Below are 23,026 nucleotides of genomic sequence, written 5' to 3'. Positions count from 1 at the left end.
CTGCTAGAAACATATTTATCTTGGTCCTGTAAAAAGATGCCATTTTAAACATGCAATTGCTGTTATTATTGTCGGGGTCCTCTTCTATCTCCAGCAACGTAAACTTTGTTGTGAAACACATGCTTTTCTTATACCTGTTGGCTCTGGGCTCTTGCTCTGGGGCTTGGCTTCTCCTATGCTTCTGCATGGTGGATGAGAAATTTCAAATAATGAAACATGAACATTTGAACATGCGTGATGCACACAGGTGCACATAGGTAGTTTCTTTTGCAACTTGCCTAAACTACTGTTCAGGCAGAATATCTGACAAAATTACAGTGACAGGCACAGTTGGCTACTATGTCCTAACCATTGGGCTTTGCCAAAGAACAGCCCAGTAAGAGAAGAGAAACATATCAGTAGAATGTGAGATGGTTGGTGAGGCTTAGAAAAGGTGAATGAATTACTCAGTAAAAGTCCCTTTTAGGAAGAATGGCTTCCAAAGGCAGTAAAGGAGCACTGTGCATTGTGGAACGGTTTGCCGATGGGCTTCTACAGGGTGGCTGGTGGTGATAAAAATATTCCAGCCAATTAGCAGATGTTTCTGCTTGAGCTTTGCCTTCCTGCATATGACCCAGGGCTTCACATAAAGATGCCCCCTCAAGGAATGAATACTCTGGGTGGGTCCACTCCAATACTCTTCATTTCCCTAAAGTTGAATCTTTTAGTAGATCATGAGAAACAGTTGTGCAAGAAGTGGGTGAATCTAGAAAAGCAAGTACACAAGGAGAGGAGGCCTACTCAGAGGAGTGGAACAATCCTGGCTGTAATTTTGATTGTATTTGTTTCTGGAAGAGTTTTATTTTTCAGATGGCTGCCTATCTATTTCAGTCATGTTTCCACATAGTTTGAGAGGGAGACCATTGTACCAAGGGGGAGTTTGCTAGCCTAGGATAATAAGAAATTGTGTGTTTTGTTTTGTTTTGTGCCAGAGCATCTGTTTTTAATGCAGAAGATTCTAAACCTCCTTCCCCGGCACCTCCTTCCTGAGCCCTTGGAGAGCTGTTCACAGTAAATAGTACTGACCTTGATAAATCAATGGTCTGACTATTTATAAGGCAGCTCACAAGTTCATATTCCATAAATTAGAAAAATGCAATGAACTGGTTCAGCTGTACACATTTCTCTTTGTCTTTATTTTCTTTGTTTACTTCATTTATATCTTACCTTTCTCTCCAATGAGAACCCTAAGTAACTTGCATTGTTCTCCTCCGTTTGATCCTCACAACAGCTTGTGAGGTTGTTTAGCCTGATGGTGTAAACTTCCAGAGCAGACTGGAACTGGATCTCCCAAATCCTAGTCCAATACTTTAACCCCTATCCCGTACTTGTTGGTGGTGTATTCATGTGGAAAAAACTCAGGAACAATCAATCAGTAACTAGACGTCTGTATTAATTCTCCAATATATAGTAGGGTTTTTTAAATTGTTATTGGATTTTCTGGGATTCCCCAGGAGCAATGAACCAATTATAGTTGGAATAGATATATGTACAACTGGCTTGCAAGTACAGCCCTATGTTTTTGAATAAACTTGCCATACTGTTTTATAATACCTTGTTGGTGTTACTAGCTTTACATTGGCTTGACTTGGAGATGATGTATTTATCAAATGCCAGATGTGTAAAGTACATCTTCATTCCCACTATATCAAATGCTTGTGATTGGCTTTCTTTCCTCAGTTTATTCCCACAGTTACCTATCAGATACATTAAAGTAAAAATAATTTATGTGATTCTACCTAATGTCCTTGATAAATAAAATATGATTTGACCTGGGACGGCATGCCCAAATCTAAGCCTGAAAATCCTTTGTATTGACCTGTGGCTAATGTTTGGAGCGCTGTGTCATGATAACTGTATCTTGGCAGAATGAACAGATTCTCAGTTACTGAGATGCAGGCTACAAAGGGATGATAACTGACCAGACTGCTGGTGGTAGTACAACTGTCCGGAGCATGCATGTTCACTTTTTTCTGTTCCATTATGGTCTTTAGTCCGGCTGTTTTTGCAGACTTCTGTGCTTCACGTGGCAACTTCAGAAGGTTACAATTAGCTTCCAGGGACTTGTCTAGTACAGCTACAATACCTCTCTGCATTCTCATGTGACTGTTATGGGAACCAGTTTGGTAGCACTCATCAAGTCAAATGAGCTTTAGAGGTGGTTTTAGAGCTTTCACTTTTTTTTTTAAGGTGAAGAGGTAAACGTGGTGGTGGGAACTGCACAAGGCTAACTTTCCTTCTCAGTGCCACTGAATAACATTTTTCCCTTGGATGTGGATTTGAGTAGAGCAACAGAGTAGAGCAATAGCTGCTTGAGATCTACTCTAGCCAATTCTGTTTTTCCACTGTGTTAGATATGGCAAGTGTTGCTCAGAAAAAGTACTTAAGAGACTGCTTAATATAAGTTTTCCATTACATTTATCAAGGTACAAGAAGGCAGCCACTCCCATTGCTCTTCAGAAAATATTGTGGTGCTTCTCTATTGCATCCAATGTTTCAAATATTGCTTTTTAAATTGATTTTTCTTGGCCTTAGCCCGGGGGGGGGGGGGGGCCCCTTAACTGCTTCTTAGGATATTGTTACTTTTTTACAGTTATGTCAAATGATCCATTTCTTTTAAATGGACGTCTCTCTGCCCCAAGTCAGTTGTTCATGGAAATTTTTAAGTCGGCCTTTCTTCACAAAATGAAAATTGACTTGAGAGGGTAAGCCCAATTATCTGCTCACCATAGTCTTTTCTGTTGCCATGTGTGACAGTGGTCTAGGAGGTAAAACGAATTTACCACTGAACAAAGCAGACGTTCATCTGGCAATGCATCAGCCCATTTTAAGAATTTGGAATGAAATATGTTACTGGATTTAAACAAATGATTTCCCACATGAATGTGAGGGAGAAGAATGAGTGGCTGTTAAGAGTAGCATGGTGGGTAGACTTTTGTTCAGATTTCAGCTCTGTCAGTGTACAAATACTTTTAAAATCTGAATACATATTCCTGACTGATTTTTTTTGCCTTTTCCCCTTCTCCTACCTTCCAATCTAGGACAAGCTTGCCTTCTCCAATGTTTTCAAGAAATGATTTCAGTATTTGGAGCATCTTAAGAAAGTGCATTGGGATGGTAAGTGACTCATGACTTATCATAAAGATCTGCGTACAATCTGTCTTTTAAATGTGTTGCATGATGTGATGTGGCTGCTTTTTTACTTAAGAGGCTGTGATTGATGGAAAATAAGGATTTCTAAAGTGAAGGGTGTTTGTATGTGTGTGCTGCTGTACAAAGCATTGTGAACTTCACTGCCTTGTGAAGTCCTTTCATTTTCTGTGATTCATTTAGAAATCTGTATAAGTCACTGACATTTCATTTGGGAACTTGACTTTGTTCACTGAAAAAAATGTGACTAATAAAGGAAAGGCTTATTTTCCCCTCCTCTATATTCTTGAAAAAATGTTAAGCAAACTACAGAAGTAGTCTTAGGCTGTTTTTGCACAGTCAAAATATCCCAGGGTAGAACTGGGATCTTACATACCTCCTGAAAACATCTCCCTGAGAAAACTCTGCATGGTAGTGGCGGCCAGGCCCAGTTGTGCAGTAGAGCACCACAAGACCTTGCAGGGGGCACCTCACTGTCCCCCTCTATCCCCCTCTTCACACTGATTCCCCTTTCTCTCTCTTAGCACACCCCTGTGCTTACTTTTCCTTGCTTCCTTCTTTCCTTTCCAGCCACCAAGCAATCTGTTGTCTATCTGCATCTCATCTTCAGCTATATTTGTAGGTGGGCTCTCTTTCTTTAGAGGTTTTGAAACAGAAGCTAGACTGTCTGACAGCAATGCTGATTGTGTGAATTTGGGCAGATCAGAGCGAGGCCAGGAAGGGTTGTGTCAGTGGTAGGTTTTTGTGGCCCTTTCTTCAACGTTCAGGGTAATGCACCACCACTTTGGGGTCAAGAAGCAATTTTCTTCCAAGACAGATTGGCCAGGAATCCTGGAGGGATTTTTTGTTTTGTTTTGCCAACTTCTGGCCATGGAACAGGAGTCACTGGTGGTGTCAGGGAGAGGAAGTTGTGAATTTCCTGCATTGTTCAGGGGGTTGGACTAGATGACCCTGGAAGTCCAAAGCCCGCTTACATTATTCTCCATTCCTGCACTTTTATCCTCACAAAACTCCTGTAAGATAGGTTAGGCAGAGAGAGAGGGTGACTAGCCAAAGGTCACCCAGTGAGTCTTCATAGCTGAGTGGGAATTCAAATTTCCCAGATATTAGTCTGACACTCTTAACTGCTACATACAGTGACTCTCATGCATTGAGTGCTATTGAGCAGTAGAAAGCAGCTGAACTTGGGTGAGTCATGGAAGTCACATGATGGCAAGTTTCCTTGTGGGTGTTGCTGGGCCTGGCTGCAAGTCGTCGTTCACAGACAATAAAAGCCTTTAAAAGGCCTCTGCCTTTTCTCTCAGGCTTTTATTGACAGAACCCAACTTAGAAGCCTGGAAATACCATTCTGATCCTCAAGTGTGCAGAAATATGTGTCTTTCATTACTCCAATCTAGAATGAAGTCTCCCCAGATAAGAGCTATGTTCAGAATTAGATATATTGATTTAGTCACTGGGTCCTCCTCATTGTTGTTCCTCCATATTTGCTCCTCTTTTGCTTGTTTCATGGTGGGATGATACTTGGCTCAGTGGAATGTTATATAGATGTGAAGTTATGTAGGCACTACTTAATATTTATCCTGCCCTTCCTCCAAGGAGCTGCGGGTGATATACATAGTTCACCTTTGCGGTTCTTCTGTGCAGTCCCACATTGGGGACTGCTAATGCATGCCTCAGAGAAAGCTTATGTATGTTCTGTTGCTTTAAAGCACTAGCTCTCCATCCCTTTCCTGCCTAAACACAGCATGTAAAAGAGAGGGGGAGGAATTTATCCCCTCAGTTTTCTTTCACCACCATGGAAGATAGACCTTTCAGCTGTCGGCAACTGGTTCTGGCCTTTAGTCATGGCTGAACTAAAGAAAGACATCACTCTTTTCAAGAAGTAGAAGTATGCTATGTGTAGCACGAAGATGACAAAGATTGACTTGCCCAAGGAGAGTCTCCAATGCTTGGTTGAAAACCATATTCCATCCACATGCAAGTCCTACATATCCCTTATGCCCTTATGCAAGACAAGGTAGGATCTCCTGCTGTAAATCAGTTTTGTACAAGAGATCTGTTTGTCTACCAGAAGGATTCAATAAATCATCCCCTTCTACCCTCTTGGCTGGCACTTCAGCCTGTTTGTTGCTGCCCTTCACTAGAGCCATTTCTAAGCCTCTGGCTAAGAAAGCCAAGAAGAAAAAGAAAGCAGACACGCACAGGAAGAAGAAGCCACCATTGTGGGTTGCCGCACCCAAAGGCACCCTGGCACCACTCTGCATCCAGATCTCCGTGACCGTTAATCTCAGCTGAGAGGCAGGAACCCAACCAAGAGATAGATCCATTCTAGATCTTCAGAACCAAGGTGCTTGGTGTCCCCAGTGCAGATAGTTGGTGACACTCTGCTCCTTCTGTCACCTCAGCACTGAGTCTCTCCAGTACTGGTGCATGGTTCTGTCCATTATTTACCACCAGCTCTGCGGGAGCACTGCATTCAAATCTTACCACTGAGTTGCAGCAGTTCTTCTTCTAGGCATTCATCAATTTCCTGTATAAGCCAGACGTAAGTACTGTTGATACAATTCGATGCCAAGCAACCCCTGTTGATGCACTCATAGGAATGCCCTCCATGGCTGGATGATAATGTGATCATCATTCCTCTTCCTCCGCTTCCTCAAGTGAGTCATTGCACCCGGTTCCAGAGTGAAGAACTTTGCCTTCATTACCTCAGGCTCTGCAAGCAGGTTCCACCTCCCTCCACCATATGGATACTTTCCATACATCCAACTTCCACATCATTGGAGGAACTGGGATGCGACTAGTAATTGTCATCACTCCCCATCTTCATCGTTATCTGAAGCCTTGTCTTGGTTGGTTCCAAAAGTCTGTCGCCGCTCTCCAGAACCAAGGAAAAGTAATTGGGACTGACACTCATCTGAAAGACCACCATGTCACTTACAGACATCTTCTCCCAAGCTCCGTTTCTTCTTCCTCACATACAGTCCATTGGCATTGATCTCCATTGCTTTGGCTCTTGTGGTCGAGCAGTCACCATAGATTTCAGAACTGAATCCTCATCCAAGCATTCTACCGCACTGCTCAAAGACTTGGTCGCTGGCACTAGAGTGTCTTGTTTAGGCCCTTTGAACCAAGACTGCTACAAGCCATACTTGGAACTGAGAAGGTCCATCCTTCATAAGGTACTACGCTGTTGGTTCAAAGAGAGGCAGCAGTTGACAGAGCAGTACTGTAGGCGACATTTAAATGACAGCCTCATACCCTCCACCAAGCTGAGGAAGCTTGCTACTCTCCCAGTGTGGGACTGCACAGAAGAACCACGCACTTACCTGTGCAACAGTGGTTCATCAAGTGGGCTTCAGTGCAGGCATGGATACTGTCCCTCTTCCCTGCCGTGGGCTATGGTTCAAACACTGCAACTGAAATATTCATTTCTGAAATATTCATTTAGCTGTGGTGGTGGTAGGAGAACTGAAGGGACATGCTCTTTCCCCCTCCCATTTATATGCTGAGTTGAGGCAAAAAAATTCCCACTTAAACAAAGGGAAGGGGAGCAAGTGCCCTTAAAGCAACAGAACAGAAATAAGCTTTCTCCTCTTTGAAACAGGCCTGTGTAGTTCCCAGTGTGCACCTGCACAGAAGTCTACTTAATGAACCACTGTTACACAGGTAAGTGCAACACTGTTCTTCTCCTTCTCAGCCCCAGAAGAATCCTTGGAGTAGGTTGGGCTGAAGTAAAGTGATTGTGCGAAGGTCACTAAATGGGTTTCGTGGCTTTGTGGGGATTTGGAGCTGTATCCTAGTTTAGCATTCTAACTACTGTACCACACTGGCTCTCAGAAAGGTGTTTAAAAATATATGTTACCCACAAACAGGCATTTCTGTTGGTTTATGTACATTATTTATACTCTGACTTTCTTTCCAGTGGGTACGCAAGGCAACTTATGTCATTCTCATCTCTATTTTATCCTCAATACAAATATGTGATCTAGATTAGACTGAGAGTAACTGACTACAAGCTTCCATGACAGAGTGGGAATTTGAATATACACAATTTTCTGGCCTTTGTTTGAACATGCTGTAGTAAAATAATTAGAACCAACCCATGTTGGCATCATAACATGCAACTGTTGAGTTGATGCAGAACACCAAATGCCTTGAGAGTGTTGACTGAGAGAATACATGAGAACAATCGAGCCGTGCCAGAGCAGACCAGTGGTCCATCTAGTCCAGCATCCTGTCTCACACAGTGGCCAATCAGTTCCTCCAACAACAGGACATAGAGAGAGGTCAAAGCCTTCCCCTGATGTTGCGTCCTGGCAATGGTGTTCAGATGTTTAGTGCCTCTGAATGTGGAGTAGGGCAGTAATAATTAAAACAATAGTGCATGGCTACATTTCCCTAGCTTAAGTGTTGACCTAGCAGATTCCCTTCGGCTCATCCTGCACAGCCTATTTATAACGAGTTGTAATCATTATAAGTGAACTCGGTTTCCCTTTTTATTAAATGGAAAATGAATTCATTTATAACAATTGCAACTCGTTATAAATAGGCTGTGCGGAATGAACCTTAGTTGCTGTGCAGGTGGGGATACGGGGTTAATGTTCTCAATCTGTGGGATATTATCTAGCTTGCAGGAAATTCTTGAATACACATGAAGCTGCCTTATACTGAATCAGACCACCAGTCTGTCAAGGTCAGTATTGACTTCTCAGACTGGCATTAGCTCTCCAGGGTCTCAGGTTGAGATCTTTCAAAACGTTCCATTTGAAGAACTTACAAGCTGTGAATTGTCACTGTACGAAAAGCCCTGATAAATGGATAATGACCAAACTTGTTCAATTCTAGAATGACTTACGTCTTACTAATGTTGTTTTAAGTTTTATCATTTCATTACATTTTACCTCATATTTTCTTCAAGTTTCTCCTCTTTATCTCTTACCCCCATTTTCTACATGTTCCCTCTTTCTACCCCATATGCCCATTTTATCCTCATAAATGTGTTGCAAGGTAAGCCAAACTGAGAGGGTGTCTGGTCTGAGTTCAGTTGTCAGGTTCATGGCTGAGCAGGGATTGGCACTTGGGCCCACCTCTAAAGTTCTAGCCGTGGCACTATTCTCACTTTTGTTTAAGCTTAAGAGGAGGCTTAGGTTTAAAAAATATTTTTATTTTCTGCAAATCACTAGTCTGTTCTTTGGCCAGGAGGCTTAGCTTTATTGCATGGCAGAGATAAACAAGTCACAGTCTTGGCAACATGCTACAGTGTATAAATGTTAACACTGCTTTTAAAATTCTCCCAGGAGCTGTCCAAGATCACCATGCCAGTCATTTTTAATGAGCCACTGAGTTTCCTTCAGCGATTGACAGAATATATGGAGCATACATATTTAATTCACAAAGCCAGCTCTCTTTTTGATCCAGTTGAACGAATGCAGGTACTCTAAGCTAAAGCAATATGTATGATAACCTAGGAGTATAGAAGTGTTCACTATATGCAGAAAAATGGGAGAACTGCTTATTTCTGTAGCTTCTAAGATACCCTTGTGAATTCCAGCCAAACTGTTTTGCTGAAAACTAAAATTAACTTCTGTTATGGTGTGAAGATATATTGAATACTTGACATTCTGGATAAGCTTTAAGTAGTGGTAATGTAGCTCTTTTCTCCCTGGTAAATGGTTATACGTGCCGCAGTATTCAAATGTATACCTACTCCACTGCTTCAGAAGACATAGTTAAACTCTTCTATTTTAAGCTAGTATAAATATGCATGTAAATCATTTTTTCCCACAGTGCGTAGCTGCCTTTGCTGTCTCTGCTGTTGCATCTCAATGGGAACGTACAGGAAAGCCATTCAACCCATTACTCGGAGAGACGTATGAACTGGTTAGGTAATGAGCCTGTAATGCATTTTACTGACTGATTTAGTAACCTATATAAATATTCCTGATGGAAACTGTATTAGCTAAGAGAAACAAGCCAGCCCAATGCATATTTTATTGTATGTTAAGGTTTTTGAGTTGCAAGTTGATGAAACTATACTTAAATTGCTCATTTGTCATTGATCTTATTATTAGTTTCATGCAATTCAACAAGTTCAGTAAACATAAAATTATCTCCAACATTGCTAGCTGTACATCCTCCTGAATATTTATGTGGTAATTGAGATTTGTTCAAGAAACAAATTATACAAAACTGAGGTGTTGTGTTCTTTTTATCCCTTTTAATCAGTGCACCATTTTTTCTCTGTTTAGAGAAGATCTTGGATTCAGACTAATCTCAGAACAAGTTAGTCATCACCCACCCGTCAGTGCTTTTTATGCTGAAGGACTGAATAATGACTTTGTGTTTCATGGTTCCATTTATCCTAAGCTCAAATTCTGGGGGAAGAGTGTTGAAGCAGAGCCCAAGGGGATAATAACTCTGAAACTTCTTGAGTAAGTTGGTCAGGCATTTTAATATGTATTGACTATTCTAGAATATTTTGACTACATGCTAGTGGTATATGTGTATTCCTTGCTGTATCAGTTTCAGTTTAATTATTTCAATATAAAATCAGCTTAAAAAATCCTGCCAGATACAATGCTAGAATCAACAAATGCATGTCGATGCATTCTAATTCAGACTTGTTTATGGAGTTAACTATCTGCATACATGTGCTGCATGCTTTCATACAAAATTTTGCTACCTTGTTATGGCCCACTATGCATGGAAGGCTTACCTCAGGGTTCTTCATTGCACAGTGGCTTGTAGTGAGATCTCCTTGCAATTCTCTGTTTACACACAAGGAAACAACCTACAGCCTGCAGCGCAGTTTTTCTGCTGAACTCTGCCAACGTTCAGTTCCTGGTTCTTTTAACTCTGTCCATCAAAATGACCTTAAAGATACTGATCTCCCTCCCTCCCCTGTCCACTCACTCACTCACTCTTTCTCTCTCTCTTCCCGTCACTGCTGCCACAGCAGGTAAGAAAGAGGCTTACTTTAAAAAGGAGGCTTGTTTGAAATAAAGTCCTCCTGATCATCAGGGAGAGCAGAAGTAGAGCAGGAGAGGTGGGGTGGAGCCAGAAAGAGACCCTGCTTGTTCTATTCCTTGGAAAAGCCCTCTGTTATTAAGATACCAATATCTAAATATAAACATTTAGAGAAGCAGGAAGGAGCCAGCAACGTGAAAGGGGGGGCGAGGGGGAAACTATAGGCTGCATGGCAAAGCTAGGTAAGCTAACTGTTGGAGGGAAGGGCAAAGCTGTGCTCACTGGCAAATCTGCCCTGCTCTAGCGGCAAAGCAAATTAAAGTTGTACTAGAAGTGGCCTTACTTGATGCAGAGAGAATGGAAAGTGAAAGCGGGTCTTCAGAAAATATGTCCACACAAGGAATCTTGCTGCAATGGACATTCGCCCCCATTGCGCAGCAGACACGTTGTGCATAATCAGTCATTATATCGTTTCTGAAGAAGATCAGGAAGAAACGGATAGGTGTAAAACTACCTGGGCAGTTTGCTGACACTGGTGCGATATATTGTGAAATAATGTTACTATAGTACAATGTTTGGCTGTATAAGGTAACCATAACAAAAACTAGTTGATGCCCCATCAAAATATCACCATTCTGTTGATACATGTGAACTAAAGTTGCTATGCTAAGTACATAATTCTGCATTTCTTTTTGGTCTCTTTGATCTATATAACTGGAGCATTCTGTGCTCCTTGATTCCTTGCCAGTGGCAGAGAAGGAATTAACATATAGGATTGTTGTTCCTTTCCAAAATAGGGTTCTATTGAAGTCATTTGTAAATGGTTTGCTACATGTGCAGATTTAAACAGCTGGAATTGATAGTTTTCTTCTTTGCCTGCAGACACAATGAAGCGTATACATGGACAAATCCTACTTGCTGTGTGCATAACATCATTGTTGGCAAGCTGTGGATTGAGCAGTATGGCAATATGGAAATAACTAATCACAAGTAAGCTTCTTCTTGTTTCTTTGAAAGAGCATGCATGCACTGCTTATAGCAGACATATTAAAAGTGGGCACTCTGATACAAAAGTGAAAGTATTTGGCACCTGCAGGAGACATGAACAGTGCTAATTTGTCATTCATGCTGATACAGACTGTAGCTGCAAAGTGCAGACAGCTGTTATCTGGTTTCTTATCCAGGACCTGGACTTTCAGAAGACCTGAGCTCCTGTTTCTTTGACTGTTACCATGTTTAGGTTGGTCTGAGTTCTTTAGCTCTTTTGAAAAGATCCTTCTTGATACAAAACCTGGAAAGCACACTGTGAAGGCTTGTAGTTTAGCACCTGGGAAAGCCGTCCAGGAAGTAGTTCTTAGATAACTATGATGTATTGTTTCTACTATGATAAAAACAGTAAATGCTAATTTAAAATTACCAACATTCTGGTATGTTGGACAACAACTAGTGTTTTCTCTTTACAAGTATATCGTATTTTATAGATTCTTATTTTCTGCCTGGTAAAGATGTTAATCCCTTGGTTGATTCTTCAGTGTGCGACAGTGGCATGCATAAATTTACATAATTGAGGCGCAGGATTGATATTTCTGATAAGGCTTCTGAGAAATATTTTTTTGAAAAATTCTTCTGACATAATTACTTTTGCTCAGAATATCTGTGACAGAAATGTAGATGCTCTTGATGTGTTTGCCTGAAAATAGCAGAGAAATGGGGCATTTTGTGCCTGCAAGTTAAAACTGTGCTCTGTTTTCCCTCCTCCCATGCAGATTTACATTATTAGGCAAAGGTGATGGCTTCTAGTGCAGAGTTGGGGGGTGGGGGTGGTAGAGGAAGCCATCTGTCAGAATAATGGCTATTTGCGTTCCTGTAAGAACTATTTGCATTCCCTTGAACATCCATGTAGCTCTTTGAACAAGCTGGGGCAAATGGGGTGGGGATTTAAAAACATTCAAAATAGTTGACAGCCTTGTCAGTGCTGATAGCAGATAGGATTGTCATAGGGGGATGAAGTCCACTAGCCAACTGAAAATTTACTGTTGGCATCTTGCCCCACAAAATGCAGCAACATTGTATTTATTTTGCTGAATTCTAAAGAGCTTAGAGTTTAATTCCTAAGATTGAGCTAAATATTAGAAAAAAACAACTTGCCCTGGAAGAGATTTAAGTGAAAACATAATGCTTCTTCCACAGGACTGGTGACAAGTGTGTGTTAAATTTCAAACCATGTGGCCTTTTTGGGAAGGAATTACACAAAGTTGAAGGTTATATTCAGGACAAAAGGTAAAAGCTTGTTTCTGCTGTTTCTGACATGTATATGTACAGGGAAAGAAGCAGGGCTTTGGGGTTGGGGTTGCAACTCAGTGGTGGAGGGCTTGCTCTGATTCTGAGAGCTGTTCCCAGAATATACAATACCAACCTTGCTAGATCGAGGTGTTGACTGTTATGTTGCCCCTTCTTCATTAACACAAAGTTTCTTGCACCCTCCTCAACCTCCCTCTCTCAGGTTCAGGGTTACAGATAGTCAGGAAGTCACACAATGCTACCTTTCTCGTATTTTTTCAAATCTCTAGAAAACTATGACCATTTGACCTCTCAGATCTTCTCTTTGATTCACAGAGGCATCAACAGATGTGATAACCCAACCCCATTTAATAATGGTCCTCACTCACACATTTCAGAGTTGGTGGGGTTGGGGGCTCAAACCACTATTTCATTCACTCGCTGTCATCATTTGTCCATAATTTAAAACATACATAAACCAAGATCTTAACTTGTGTGTTTGTGTATCTGTTTCCTTGAGACACACAGCCCACAGTGTTGAACAAACAAGGAGTTAACTTTTATTTGTGGTTTTAATATAACACTGAAGAAAGCATGGTAAAGGTTACAATTTTTCTTTTAATGAACTTTTGAACTGTTTCCCTATTTCAGCATTTGAGATCTTTTGTTACAAATAGACTTTTTCTTCCAGCTCGCTTTAAGCTACTCCTTTCTACAGCTGCACTCAGCAAGCCATAGACCTTTTCCATACAAATTGTTTAGAACTTCTCCAGAAGGTTTTCGATCCACCCCTTTTACCACAGTGTTTGTGGTAAAGGTCACTTCCATCAAACATTTGTGTCTTGTCAATTTGTTGAATTGTTGCTTCGTGCAATTGTGGGTTTACTCTTGATTAAACTAACTGCACATAAGAGAAAATGTGAGGGGGAGAGAAGTTTGAAAAACAGCCAAAAATATAAAATGCACAAAACAATGAAAACCAAGAGGCGAGGGGAAAAAGACTGAGGTGAGGGACACACAAAAAAATGGCAGGCCATGTTCTGAGGGGGAAGTTGAGCTAGGGCACAGTGGCTTGAGAAATGGGCTGGCTTTTTAGCGGGAAATTTAAAATGTTTCAAGAATACTGCATTGCAAAGGAAGCTGGCTTGGAAATGTAAAAGAGGTTTCAGGAAAACATTTCCAGGCTGGAAATAAAACTTTTCCAAAACCCAAGGAAGAAAAAACAGGGTGGAACTCCATGGAGGAAACATTTCATTTCCTGCCTGGAAACATACTCTCCACTCTCCAACTTGTTAACTTTCAACTCCCAATTTCTATTTTCTAACCGTTTTCCTCTAGTGCAGTGTTTTCCAACCATTTCGATGTCACTGTACCCTTCACCTCACTATTCACATCTCACAGTACCCCTGCCATCCTCCCCCCACCTTCTCCTCTCAGTTTCCCTGCTTGCCACCCCCCACCTTCCCCTCCCAGGGTGAAGGGAAGCACAAGGGGTGGGAAGTGGCTGCTGACCTCGCAGCAGGCCCTGCCCCCTGGGCCAGCTTCATATCCTTGCTGGTGCCAGCGGGAGACACCGCAAAAGTGAGGGGGGCCGGTAGCATTGCCACGGTACCCCTGGGACATGCTCACGGCACCCCAGGGTACCACGGAACCCTGGTTGGGAATCGCTGCTCTAGTGTATCAGCTCTCATTGGTCACTCGTAGAGAGAAGTGGAACTTAACTTGTCCATCGCTTATTGTCAACATATTTGAAATGTGTGTAGAGTGTGAAACTGAATGCTAGAATAAATCAAAGATTTTCCCCCTAAACTCTCTGTTTTAAAAGCAAAAAGAAACTGTGTGCACTCTATGGGAAATGGACTGACTGTTTGTACAGTGTTGACCCTGCTACGTTTGAAGCTTACAAAAAAAATGACAAGAAAAACACAGAAGATAAGAAAAACAATAAACAGGTATTGTGTTAAATGGTGGTGGAACTATCACTGTTCACTTTTAGTGCCCAGTTTTTTAGTTGTCTTTTCTTCTACTGCTTTAAGTGATATTTAGTCAATCTGATGCATTGAAGTCAAGTGACAGGAAATGAGGAATATGGAAGGGTTTTCTTGCACAAAAGCAAGGAAGTCAGATACTTGGCATCATAGAGGTTCATAGAAATGTAAAATATCTGGAAAATCTGGAGTTGTAGAGTTGGATTTAAAGATTCTTTTTTAGTGTGAGGAGTCTGCCTCTGGTCTACAAAAAAGAGAACGGTGCAAAAAAAAATGGTAGTGTGTGATTGATTTGGCCACCAGGTGGAAGGCAGGTCACAGAACCTATAGTGTCTGACAGCAGAGGCTCTTTGGTCACAGTCCAAAGCCATAGACCAGAGTCCGATAACACAATCCACAAGCAAAGTCAGAAGGCAGTCCAAGTCTCAGTTCAGGATCACATATTCCAAAGGCAGAGTCCAAAAGCAGTTCAAGGGTCAGGTAACAGGAACAGTCCAGGGCAGGTCAGGCAACTGGTAGGATTGTCAGCAAGACTGCAGACAAGTTAATCCCCCTCTGGCTGCAGCCTTACATAGGGAGTTTGCCTAAAAGTCCCTATGTTAAGCTCTTCCCCAAAAGCTTAATCAGCACCTCTACTGATGATAGTATATCTATTTCTAGTGGTCCTGTTGAAGAATTAGTGTAACAGAAGTTACAGATGAACCAGTCATTACTTTGGTTCACTTGTTCAGTATTTATAACCATTTTAAACAGTTTTTAAAATATTTTTCCTATGGTTTAAGACTGTGTGAAGCAGTGGGTTTAATTGGATGTATCTTAGGGGTGTCCAAATGTCATTTGTCAGAATTTTAGAATGCCATCCTGTCTCACTGTGCTTGCTATTTAGGAATTATTAATTTAATGTGATATGGTTTTCAGATTTTTTTTCCTTAGAGAAGTCCAGCCTAATATCTTTCAAAGTCTTTTGGCTTGTACCTGCTAGAGTGTTTCTGCAGGTTGAAGGATTTCTTTCCACCAAAGGAGAGATGATGAGAAAGTTATGCTTCATGGGTGGAAATTCTGCTCTCTGTGAAAATGCTTTGTTGGATAAAGCCCATTATCTGTTACTGTATACTTCACATGAGCTTTTGTGAAGTGTGTTTTCCCCCCACTTGTGAGCTTTTAAATATATTCCTTATTAAATGTGGGGTTGTTGCATATGTTTCTTGTAGATGGGTAGTTCAGATGAGCCAGATGAGGTGCCTTTGCCAGATTCTGAAACTGTTTGTGTTATTCCCGGAAGTGTTTTGTTATGGAGGATAGCTCCAAGGCCAGCAAACTCAGCACAGGTAAGAAAAAAACATGGTGGAAAACATACAGGGTTTTGGATGTTTGTCAGTCTGCTTATGAAGCTGAACACCATAAAAATAGTTTACTGGTGCTTTCCAGGAAAGGTGGGGGAAGAAATACAAAAATCATTGCTTCATTGCAATTTAGTATTAGTGATTTAATTTAAATTACTTCCTTCCCCAGCCAGCACTCCATTACTGATGAGGTAGCTACATGTAACATGGCTAAATAACTGTCATAGAAACCAGCTGAGAGATACCTGTAGCATCTCAGATAAGAAACTTGTTCTCACCCTCTCTTCCATGCTTATGAGTTTAACTTTTTAAAGATGTAGGGTTCTTCAATAATATTTCAGGTGCTTGTGTAACCTATATAACCGCAATTAACCACTATATAAGAATGCTTATGTAGCCTGTATAACCACTATTAACTAAGCAGCAACTTCCTATTCCACTCAAGATGACAGACTATGACAAAATTTTAGCAGAAATGTTCACATAATCTTTAACTATGTGCCGTTCAAGTTTCATTATCATTCTGTTTGCACTGCTTTTTGAAATCCAGTGTGGTGCAGTGGTTAGAGTTTCAGACTAGATAGGACCTATGAGAGCCACTCCGCCATGGAAGCTTACTGGGTGAGGTTGGGTCTGCCACACATACTCAGCCAAACCTTTCTCACAGTGTTATTGTGAAGCTACAATGGAAAAGGGGAGAAAGCTGTATGTCACTTTAGGAGAAAAGAGCTATATACATGAAATAAAGTATATGTGCTTGTTAGAATTAAATGTCCTTGAATATAAACTGTCAAAACTGGATGTCCATGCCCAGTGCACAAATTATTATCCTTGCTAGTTAAGACTTACTATCATGTTGGCAGCCTGCAGTCATTTTGTGAAATTGAGTCCTGGCATCTTCACTTAGCTTTCATTTCCCGCTACACTCCACTAGTGACACAAATATCATTTCGCCAGTGCACCCCTTCATGCTTATTTTTTAAAGTCTGTTCAGTTTCCATCACTCCAGTCCTTAAGTTCTTCCTATTTAACCTCCACACGCTTTCAGTCTTTCTCTTCATTTCAAAAGTGTGTTTGATAACATACAGCTCAATCCAGAATGTGGGGGGAGGGGTGCTGGAGCTATTCCTGGAGGTGGTGGGAGGCAGCGAATTTATCCTCCCTAGGGCACTTATCTTGGTGGAGGAGCAAATGCACCAGCGGGCGACCCTTCAAAATGCCCAGATGTGGCACTGAGTGCCACATCAGTGTTCCTGTGCCGCACCATCCCCACTGCATAGAGAGGGTGTTCCTGAGACATGCCTGGGGGTAAAGCCAACATCAGTTAGCCTCCATCCCTGCTTGGCCTCCAGTTATGCTCCGACCTGGTGCTCTGACTTATGCCAACCTTTTGAATGGTGTAAGTCCATGTAGCCCAATGGAGGGTATTCCAGCAACAGAGAGGTTGGGGGGGGGGTTGCCTCCCTGTGCTACCAGCCGGGGCTCTGTACTGGACTGTCTGTGTTTTAAAAAGATTTCGTGCTATCTTTTCCAAGGCCACTGATGAACACATTGAATAAAAAGCCAACCCTAAAAAGGGTGACCCCTTTTTTTAAAAAATGAGTTCTCTGTCTAGAAAAACATTGTGTGTGTGCTTGCCAGGTGGTATGACAGGGAGGGGCATGGGGAATATAGTTGGGGGATGAGATTTCAGAGCGGTTGCCCATTTTGATTTCTGACATGTCCAACTCTTTTCTTGTGATGGACTTTCTACTACCTTTAGGAAGCTTAATAGTTGATTGTGACTTTTATGGTTGCTATGGTTTTGTAATGGCATTTAATTTGGGCAAAACGGAATGTGTACCCTGTAATCTGCTATGAAATAGTCTGCGCATAGGAAACCCCCCCCCCCCCCAATGGCATTCAACTTACTTGCATTGTAATGACTGAATGTCAATACAGTTGAATCTTTGACTTGAACATCATGGTGTTTAAGACAAAAAAACATTTCTGCTTCTTTGTATTTTTAAATATGTAGGGGTTGTGCCCGTTGAAGTATAAAACAAAATTAATTTTGAAATTTAAAAAGACCCCAAACTGATTCTCTATTGGTTGTTTCCTCTGAGCATAAATACCTGCTAATAGTTAATACTCAAAATAAAAGAACACTTGTAAAACATGAAATGGTTTTATTCATTTATTTAGATGTACAACTTCACTACCTTTGCAATGTCTTTGAATGAACTGGATAAAGAAATGGAAAGTATTATTCCTAAAACTGACTGCAGATTACGGCCGGATATAAAAGCAATGGAAAATGGTGAAATAGGTAACATATACGTTCCTGTTCAAAATATATGTGTATATACGTATGTATATATAATAATGACTATAAAATATGCGTATATAATAATGCATATATCCAAATTTTGCATTTTACAGGACCTATTTCCATTTATAGGCGTGTTTTGTAAAGTATATTTTACAAAGTCTTTTATGAAGGAATGCCTGCAATTATGAAATGTACATTTGCCTGTGGTTAAATAGAAAATACTTAGAATCTTATTTTTAAGTAGACTTTAATGTGTTATGCTTGATATTGTATGAATGAAGGATGCTATCATGTTTACTGTGTGTATTTCAGCTTGTGTTTTTTTTATGATGAGCACTTGCCTTTGCTTAGTGGATTGTTTGGATAAATGTTTTGGAAGTGCTGCCTAATTGGGCTTCATTGGTCCAGTAAAACTGTACAGCTGTGAGAGCCTGAGAGCAAGGAAACTACTCACTAAAATTGCAGGAGCAAAAGATATATGAAAATATTGCATACCATGCAAAATCTTAGGTTAAATCTTAGACTAATTGCACCTCTTTTATGTGTTTGCTGTTGTACAGTAGTAATATTTATTATATATGATCAAAGGCCATTACAGAATGTGCCTAAATAGGACACAGATAAAGAACAGGAAGAATAAAAACCATCATCATGATAAAATGCCACACAATTAAAACAGATTACAAAACTACTGGTTTTAAGTTTCAGGCACCACTTTTCTATGTGTTCTCTTGCCAACCAGAGCATATAGGGCTGCCTTGTGTGCAACATATAGATCTACATCTGCAAGAAGGAATATTTTCTCTTCAGCTGCTCATGCAGACAGATTGTCCAAGAAGGCCACCAGAAATTTATGCCAGGGTTCCCAACGTAGAGAAAAACACAACATGTAGTGAAGAGCATCATCAACATCTGCCGTACTACAGACACAAATACGCCGAGCAACCAGTTTGTAAGAGTAGTGTCCTGTTAACATGACAGATTGCATAGTTTGAAAGTTAAGGGCTGTAAAGGCTCATCTTAGGTAGTGAAATGTGATGATAGACAAGTAAAGGGCTCTAAGGTATTTCTACCAGGGAGATAATTTGGGGCCGTATTATTGTTTGCTTATTCGTCAAGACATCAAAAATTTTCACAGAGCTGGAGTAAACCTGTGGAAACCACTGGGAGTCAAATAGGAAAAAATATCAATTAAGACTACTATTATGTATAGTGACCCAGGTGCTATCATTCTGGATAAGAGTGAAACATTGCCTTGAGAGATGGGAGGCTGGGGCTTTTATTTGTTCACGCCATAAATTAATTAAAACAACACTTGCCCAAACAAGTGTTCTGAAGGAAGACCAAGTTCAGCAGCTAATGTATATTCTTGCCCAGCCAATGAATAAGAAGCTCAAGACTTATTTCAGTAATTTCAGCAGTGGAATGATCTGCTACTGTCTAGTTACTGTCCAGTTCATAAATGGAATAGAACTCTTAGGATAATGCTTGTTGCAAACAAACCAGATTTAAAATGTGAGGCTGCAGCTGTTTCTCAGTATTGTGGCTACTCATTCTTCAGTTCAGATTGTAATTTAATAGGTTGTATTTTTCTAACTCTTTATTAGATTTAGCTAGTGAAGAAAAGAAAAGACTTGAAGAGAAACAAAGAACTGCCCGTAAAAACAGGTCTAAGTCAGAAGAAGACTGGAAGACGAGGTGAGTGAATTGGTTTGAAGCTTTTGTATAACAGCTATTGATAAATGTTGTGGGTGATCTGAGTATATGAGCATCTTATTTTAAGGTCTTCCTTAGGAAATCAACACTTGAAGAGGAAGTTCAGGCTTAGCTGGTGAAACTATATTCTGGCTATTAAAATCACTGAGATTAAATAGCCTAATGTGTCATAATTTTCTATCAGGAATAAACGTACTGTACTATTTAATACTGACATGTAGGCTGGCCTAATGTGATAAAAGTTGGAAGGAGTTTTGCTTACTTTGGTTGTTATTTCCTTATTAGAATTTGTTGACATGTTTAAAAGTTTATCAAATCTGTAGTCATCATTGGTCACTGGTGTTTAGGGGAGAGATTAGTTGTTTTGGGGGGAAGGGATGAGTATACACATGAGCTTACAGATATATCTGATTTTTGAGATTTCCTCAGAACCCTAAATTACTCATCTTAGTTTTGGGTAAATTTGGAGAAAGAAAGGTGTAAAGTATCTACATCAGTCTAGTAATGCTGTGTTGTTGATAGAGCTGGACACAAGTTTGTGAAAAGCACATCATTTTTTTCCAACATTCAGTTTATATTACTTGATCTTGAGCACATTCAAAATGTTGTCTGCATTTATTTTTAATTTTTGAAGTAACTAGGCCTCTGTGCAGCACTTTTTTTAAGCAAATAACCATGATTGTTGAGAACACCTAGTCCAAGGGATTCTCACAAAATTACAAAACCCTGGGGTATGAGTCCTCATGCCTGAGTCTTCATAGTTGCCATCAGCCCATTTTCACTACCCAAACAAGAGGCAAGCTTCCAGTCTTCCTGGGATTGGTTAAGAAACTCAACCCCACAAGGTAGACCATTTGCAGAGTGAGGTTCACAAAACAGTTAACCTGATAGGTGTAGCCACCTATACCTAGGTACTGAAATTACACTGAAGCCACTTGATAACAAAATACCACAAAATATAATTGATGTGATTTATTAAAATGGTACAGAACAGTAGATACTGAAGATTAAAATACCAATGGCTACATCAAAAGGTATAAGTACACAGTAATAGCATTGGTTCCAGTTACCAGGTGTTACCCTTCAGCTAATATCCTCCAGTAGTCAAAGTCCACTCTTTCAGAAAGTCAGCACAGGTAGACAGCATTTCCAGTCTATAAGCAAGGACGAAATCATAGGGTCCAAAGGTGGGTCAAGGAGCCATGGTGAAGGCACTAAGAGCACGTAAAACTAGGTTGAAAATCCTAAACTTGATGGCCAGGGGTCTAAGTTGTCTGGGGCCCATTGACCAATCAGATCTGTGGCTAGTGGTGTGAATTAATTCTGTAACCCTGTTGCTATCTAGATGACCCATAGGGTCAGAGTGAAATAAAATTGTTGGATTTACCTGCAGGCTAAACCCTTCCATTTCTCACAGATGTCAAGGCTCATAATTTCATCAGCTAATTTAATGCAATGCAGCTCTATTATGCATGACCTTGAAGATTTAGAGGAGAGGCAGAATAGAAACTATCTCTTCCCAATGCCTGGGTTCTTATCTCAGTTGCAAAAGGTCATAGCTTTGCTGAATCTCAAGCAATAGCACAATTATTTTCCACTTAAACTTTTCTGTTGTAAAACTGAAGCCTGAAACAATGTGTGAGAGAATGGGACTGCATTATCAAACTCAGTTTCTTGACAGTGGTTGAATACATTTTTCTTCAAATGCATTATTCCTCAACGCACACATGTGCATTGTATTATCAAGTATGTTCTGGATAATACTTCCATCCCATGTGAAGTGACTCCGTTTTATTATAAGCCTCTGATGTCTGCTTGCCTGCACATATGTAGCATATATCCACATGCAGCAGCTCTTAATCAGCAAACATACAAAATCTCGTGTGGGTCTTCAGGAAGTAGAAAGATGGGGACTAGCTGGAAGCAAGCAAGAATGCACATCAACATCACTTGACATCTTTTTTGTCATGCCTTCATTGCTTCATACCAAATTTTGTTCTCTACACTATGTACCTAAGACTGCAATCCTATATATAATTGGAAATAATCCCAACTAATTAAAATAGGACAGATGGGTAGGATTGCACCAGTGGATTTTATGTGACTACTTCATTTAAGTCAGCATAGTTCTGTATATTGTTGCAGCGCGCTAACTGATGGCACTGACCTGGATAGCAGATCTCAGAAGCTAAGCATGGTTGACTGTGGCAAGTATTTTGATGGGAGATCTCCAAGGAATACTAGGGTTATGATGTAGAGGCAGGCAATGGCAAACCACCTCCAAATGTGACTTGACATCAAAAAAATCCTCATAGTTACCTCTTCACTGTAGATATTGTAGAAACCTGGAACCATAATTTAATGTACTGGCTACGTTGATTAAAAATGTTGACTCTTATTCGCAAAACAGCTTAGGGGAGATTTTGACATCACTCACTGACCTCATTCACCTCACTCACTGATGTTCTTTTGCTTCTGGTGGGTCAGTATCCACTATCATCTGGAAAGTATGAGTCTCATGTTTGCCGACAGGCATAGGCATAATCCAACCAAGAGAGCTACCCAGTACCCCACAGCGCAGTGTCAGTCTTGCCTGGCATTTTTATCAATGGTGTTTTTCTGGCGAAATTATATTATTTGTGCTACCTGTAAAATCAAGGTGGGGACAGGTGTCTTCAGGAAGTAGAAAACAGAGCAGCTAAGTGAAGGGAAGAAAATCTGTGCCATTCCGCATCTTACTTTGCTATGCCCTGCTGTTTGAAACGTTTGATTTTCTCCAGGGAAGCGGGTTGGCTCTTGAGTGGACACCAGGACGAAAGTTAAGTTAGTCACAGAACAGAATAAAAACGTTACTTGGACATGTAAGGTTTAGATCTCCTTACAGTTTGTTTAAAAATAGGCCTCACCCACATAAGAATCCCAATAGCAGAAAAGGAGAGAGGAAACAGTTCTTGCTAAGACTCCATGTTCCTGCTGTCCAAGGAAGACTTCTAATGGTGATCTGGGATAGCTGTCTGTCTGAAATTTGGGGCAGTGGGTAAGGAGTGCAGTTTCATGAAGGTAAATCCTAACTGGGTGTTTCCTTATTGAATCTAACAGAAACAGTTACTACATTTATTAAAAAATTAATGACAAATTTTCAGCCTAGTTCAAAGAATCCAATCAAAATAATTTTTTTAAAAAACCAAAATAAGATTTTTGTGTTAATCCCGAATGATTTTTAAAGCATT

General features: G+C 40.5%; 1 protein-coding gene across 2 annotated transcripts in view; it reads left to right on the top strand.

The window, feature by feature from the left end:
* The window catches only part of OSBPL1A (oxysterol binding protein like 1A), an 89,885-nt gene that overhangs the window by 62,401 nt on the left and 4,458 nt on the right, over window positions 1-23,026 (top strand). For both annotated transcript variants that reach the window (XM_048507662.1, XM_048507661.1), the window contains exons 18-27: window positions 3,081-3,156; window positions 8,490-8,624; window positions 8,980-9,077; window positions 9,441-9,623; window positions 11,041-11,148; window positions 12,349-12,438; window positions 14,264-14,390; window positions 15,638-15,754; window positions 17,954-18,077; window positions 19,688-19,778. In XM_048507662.1, coding sequence (XP_048363619.1) covers window positions 3,081-3,156; window positions 8,490-8,624; window positions 8,980-9,077; window positions 9,441-9,623; window positions 11,041-11,148; window positions 12,349-12,438; window positions 14,264-14,390; window positions 15,638-15,754; window positions 17,954-18,077; window positions 19,688-19,778 — 1,149 coding nt within the window. The remainder of the gene's footprint in view (window positions 1-3,080; window positions 3,157-8,489; window positions 8,625-8,979; window positions 9,078-9,440; window positions 9,624-11,040; window positions 11,149-12,348; window positions 12,439-14,263; window positions 14,391-15,637; window positions 15,755-17,953; window positions 18,078-19,687; window positions 19,779-23,026) is intronic.

Source organism: Sphaerodactylus townsendi, linkage group LG09 (assembly GCF_021028975.2).
Source record: "Sphaerodactylus townsendi isolate TG3544 linkage group LG09, MPM_Stown_v2.3, whole genome shotgun sequence".
NCBI classification, from domain to species: Eukaryota; Metazoa; Chordata; class Lepidosauria; order Squamata; family Sphaerodactylidae; genus Sphaerodactylus; species Sphaerodactylus townsendi.
The sequence above is the reverse complement of the archived record's forward strand: the minus strand, read 5'-3'. Positions and strand labels throughout refer to the sequence as shown.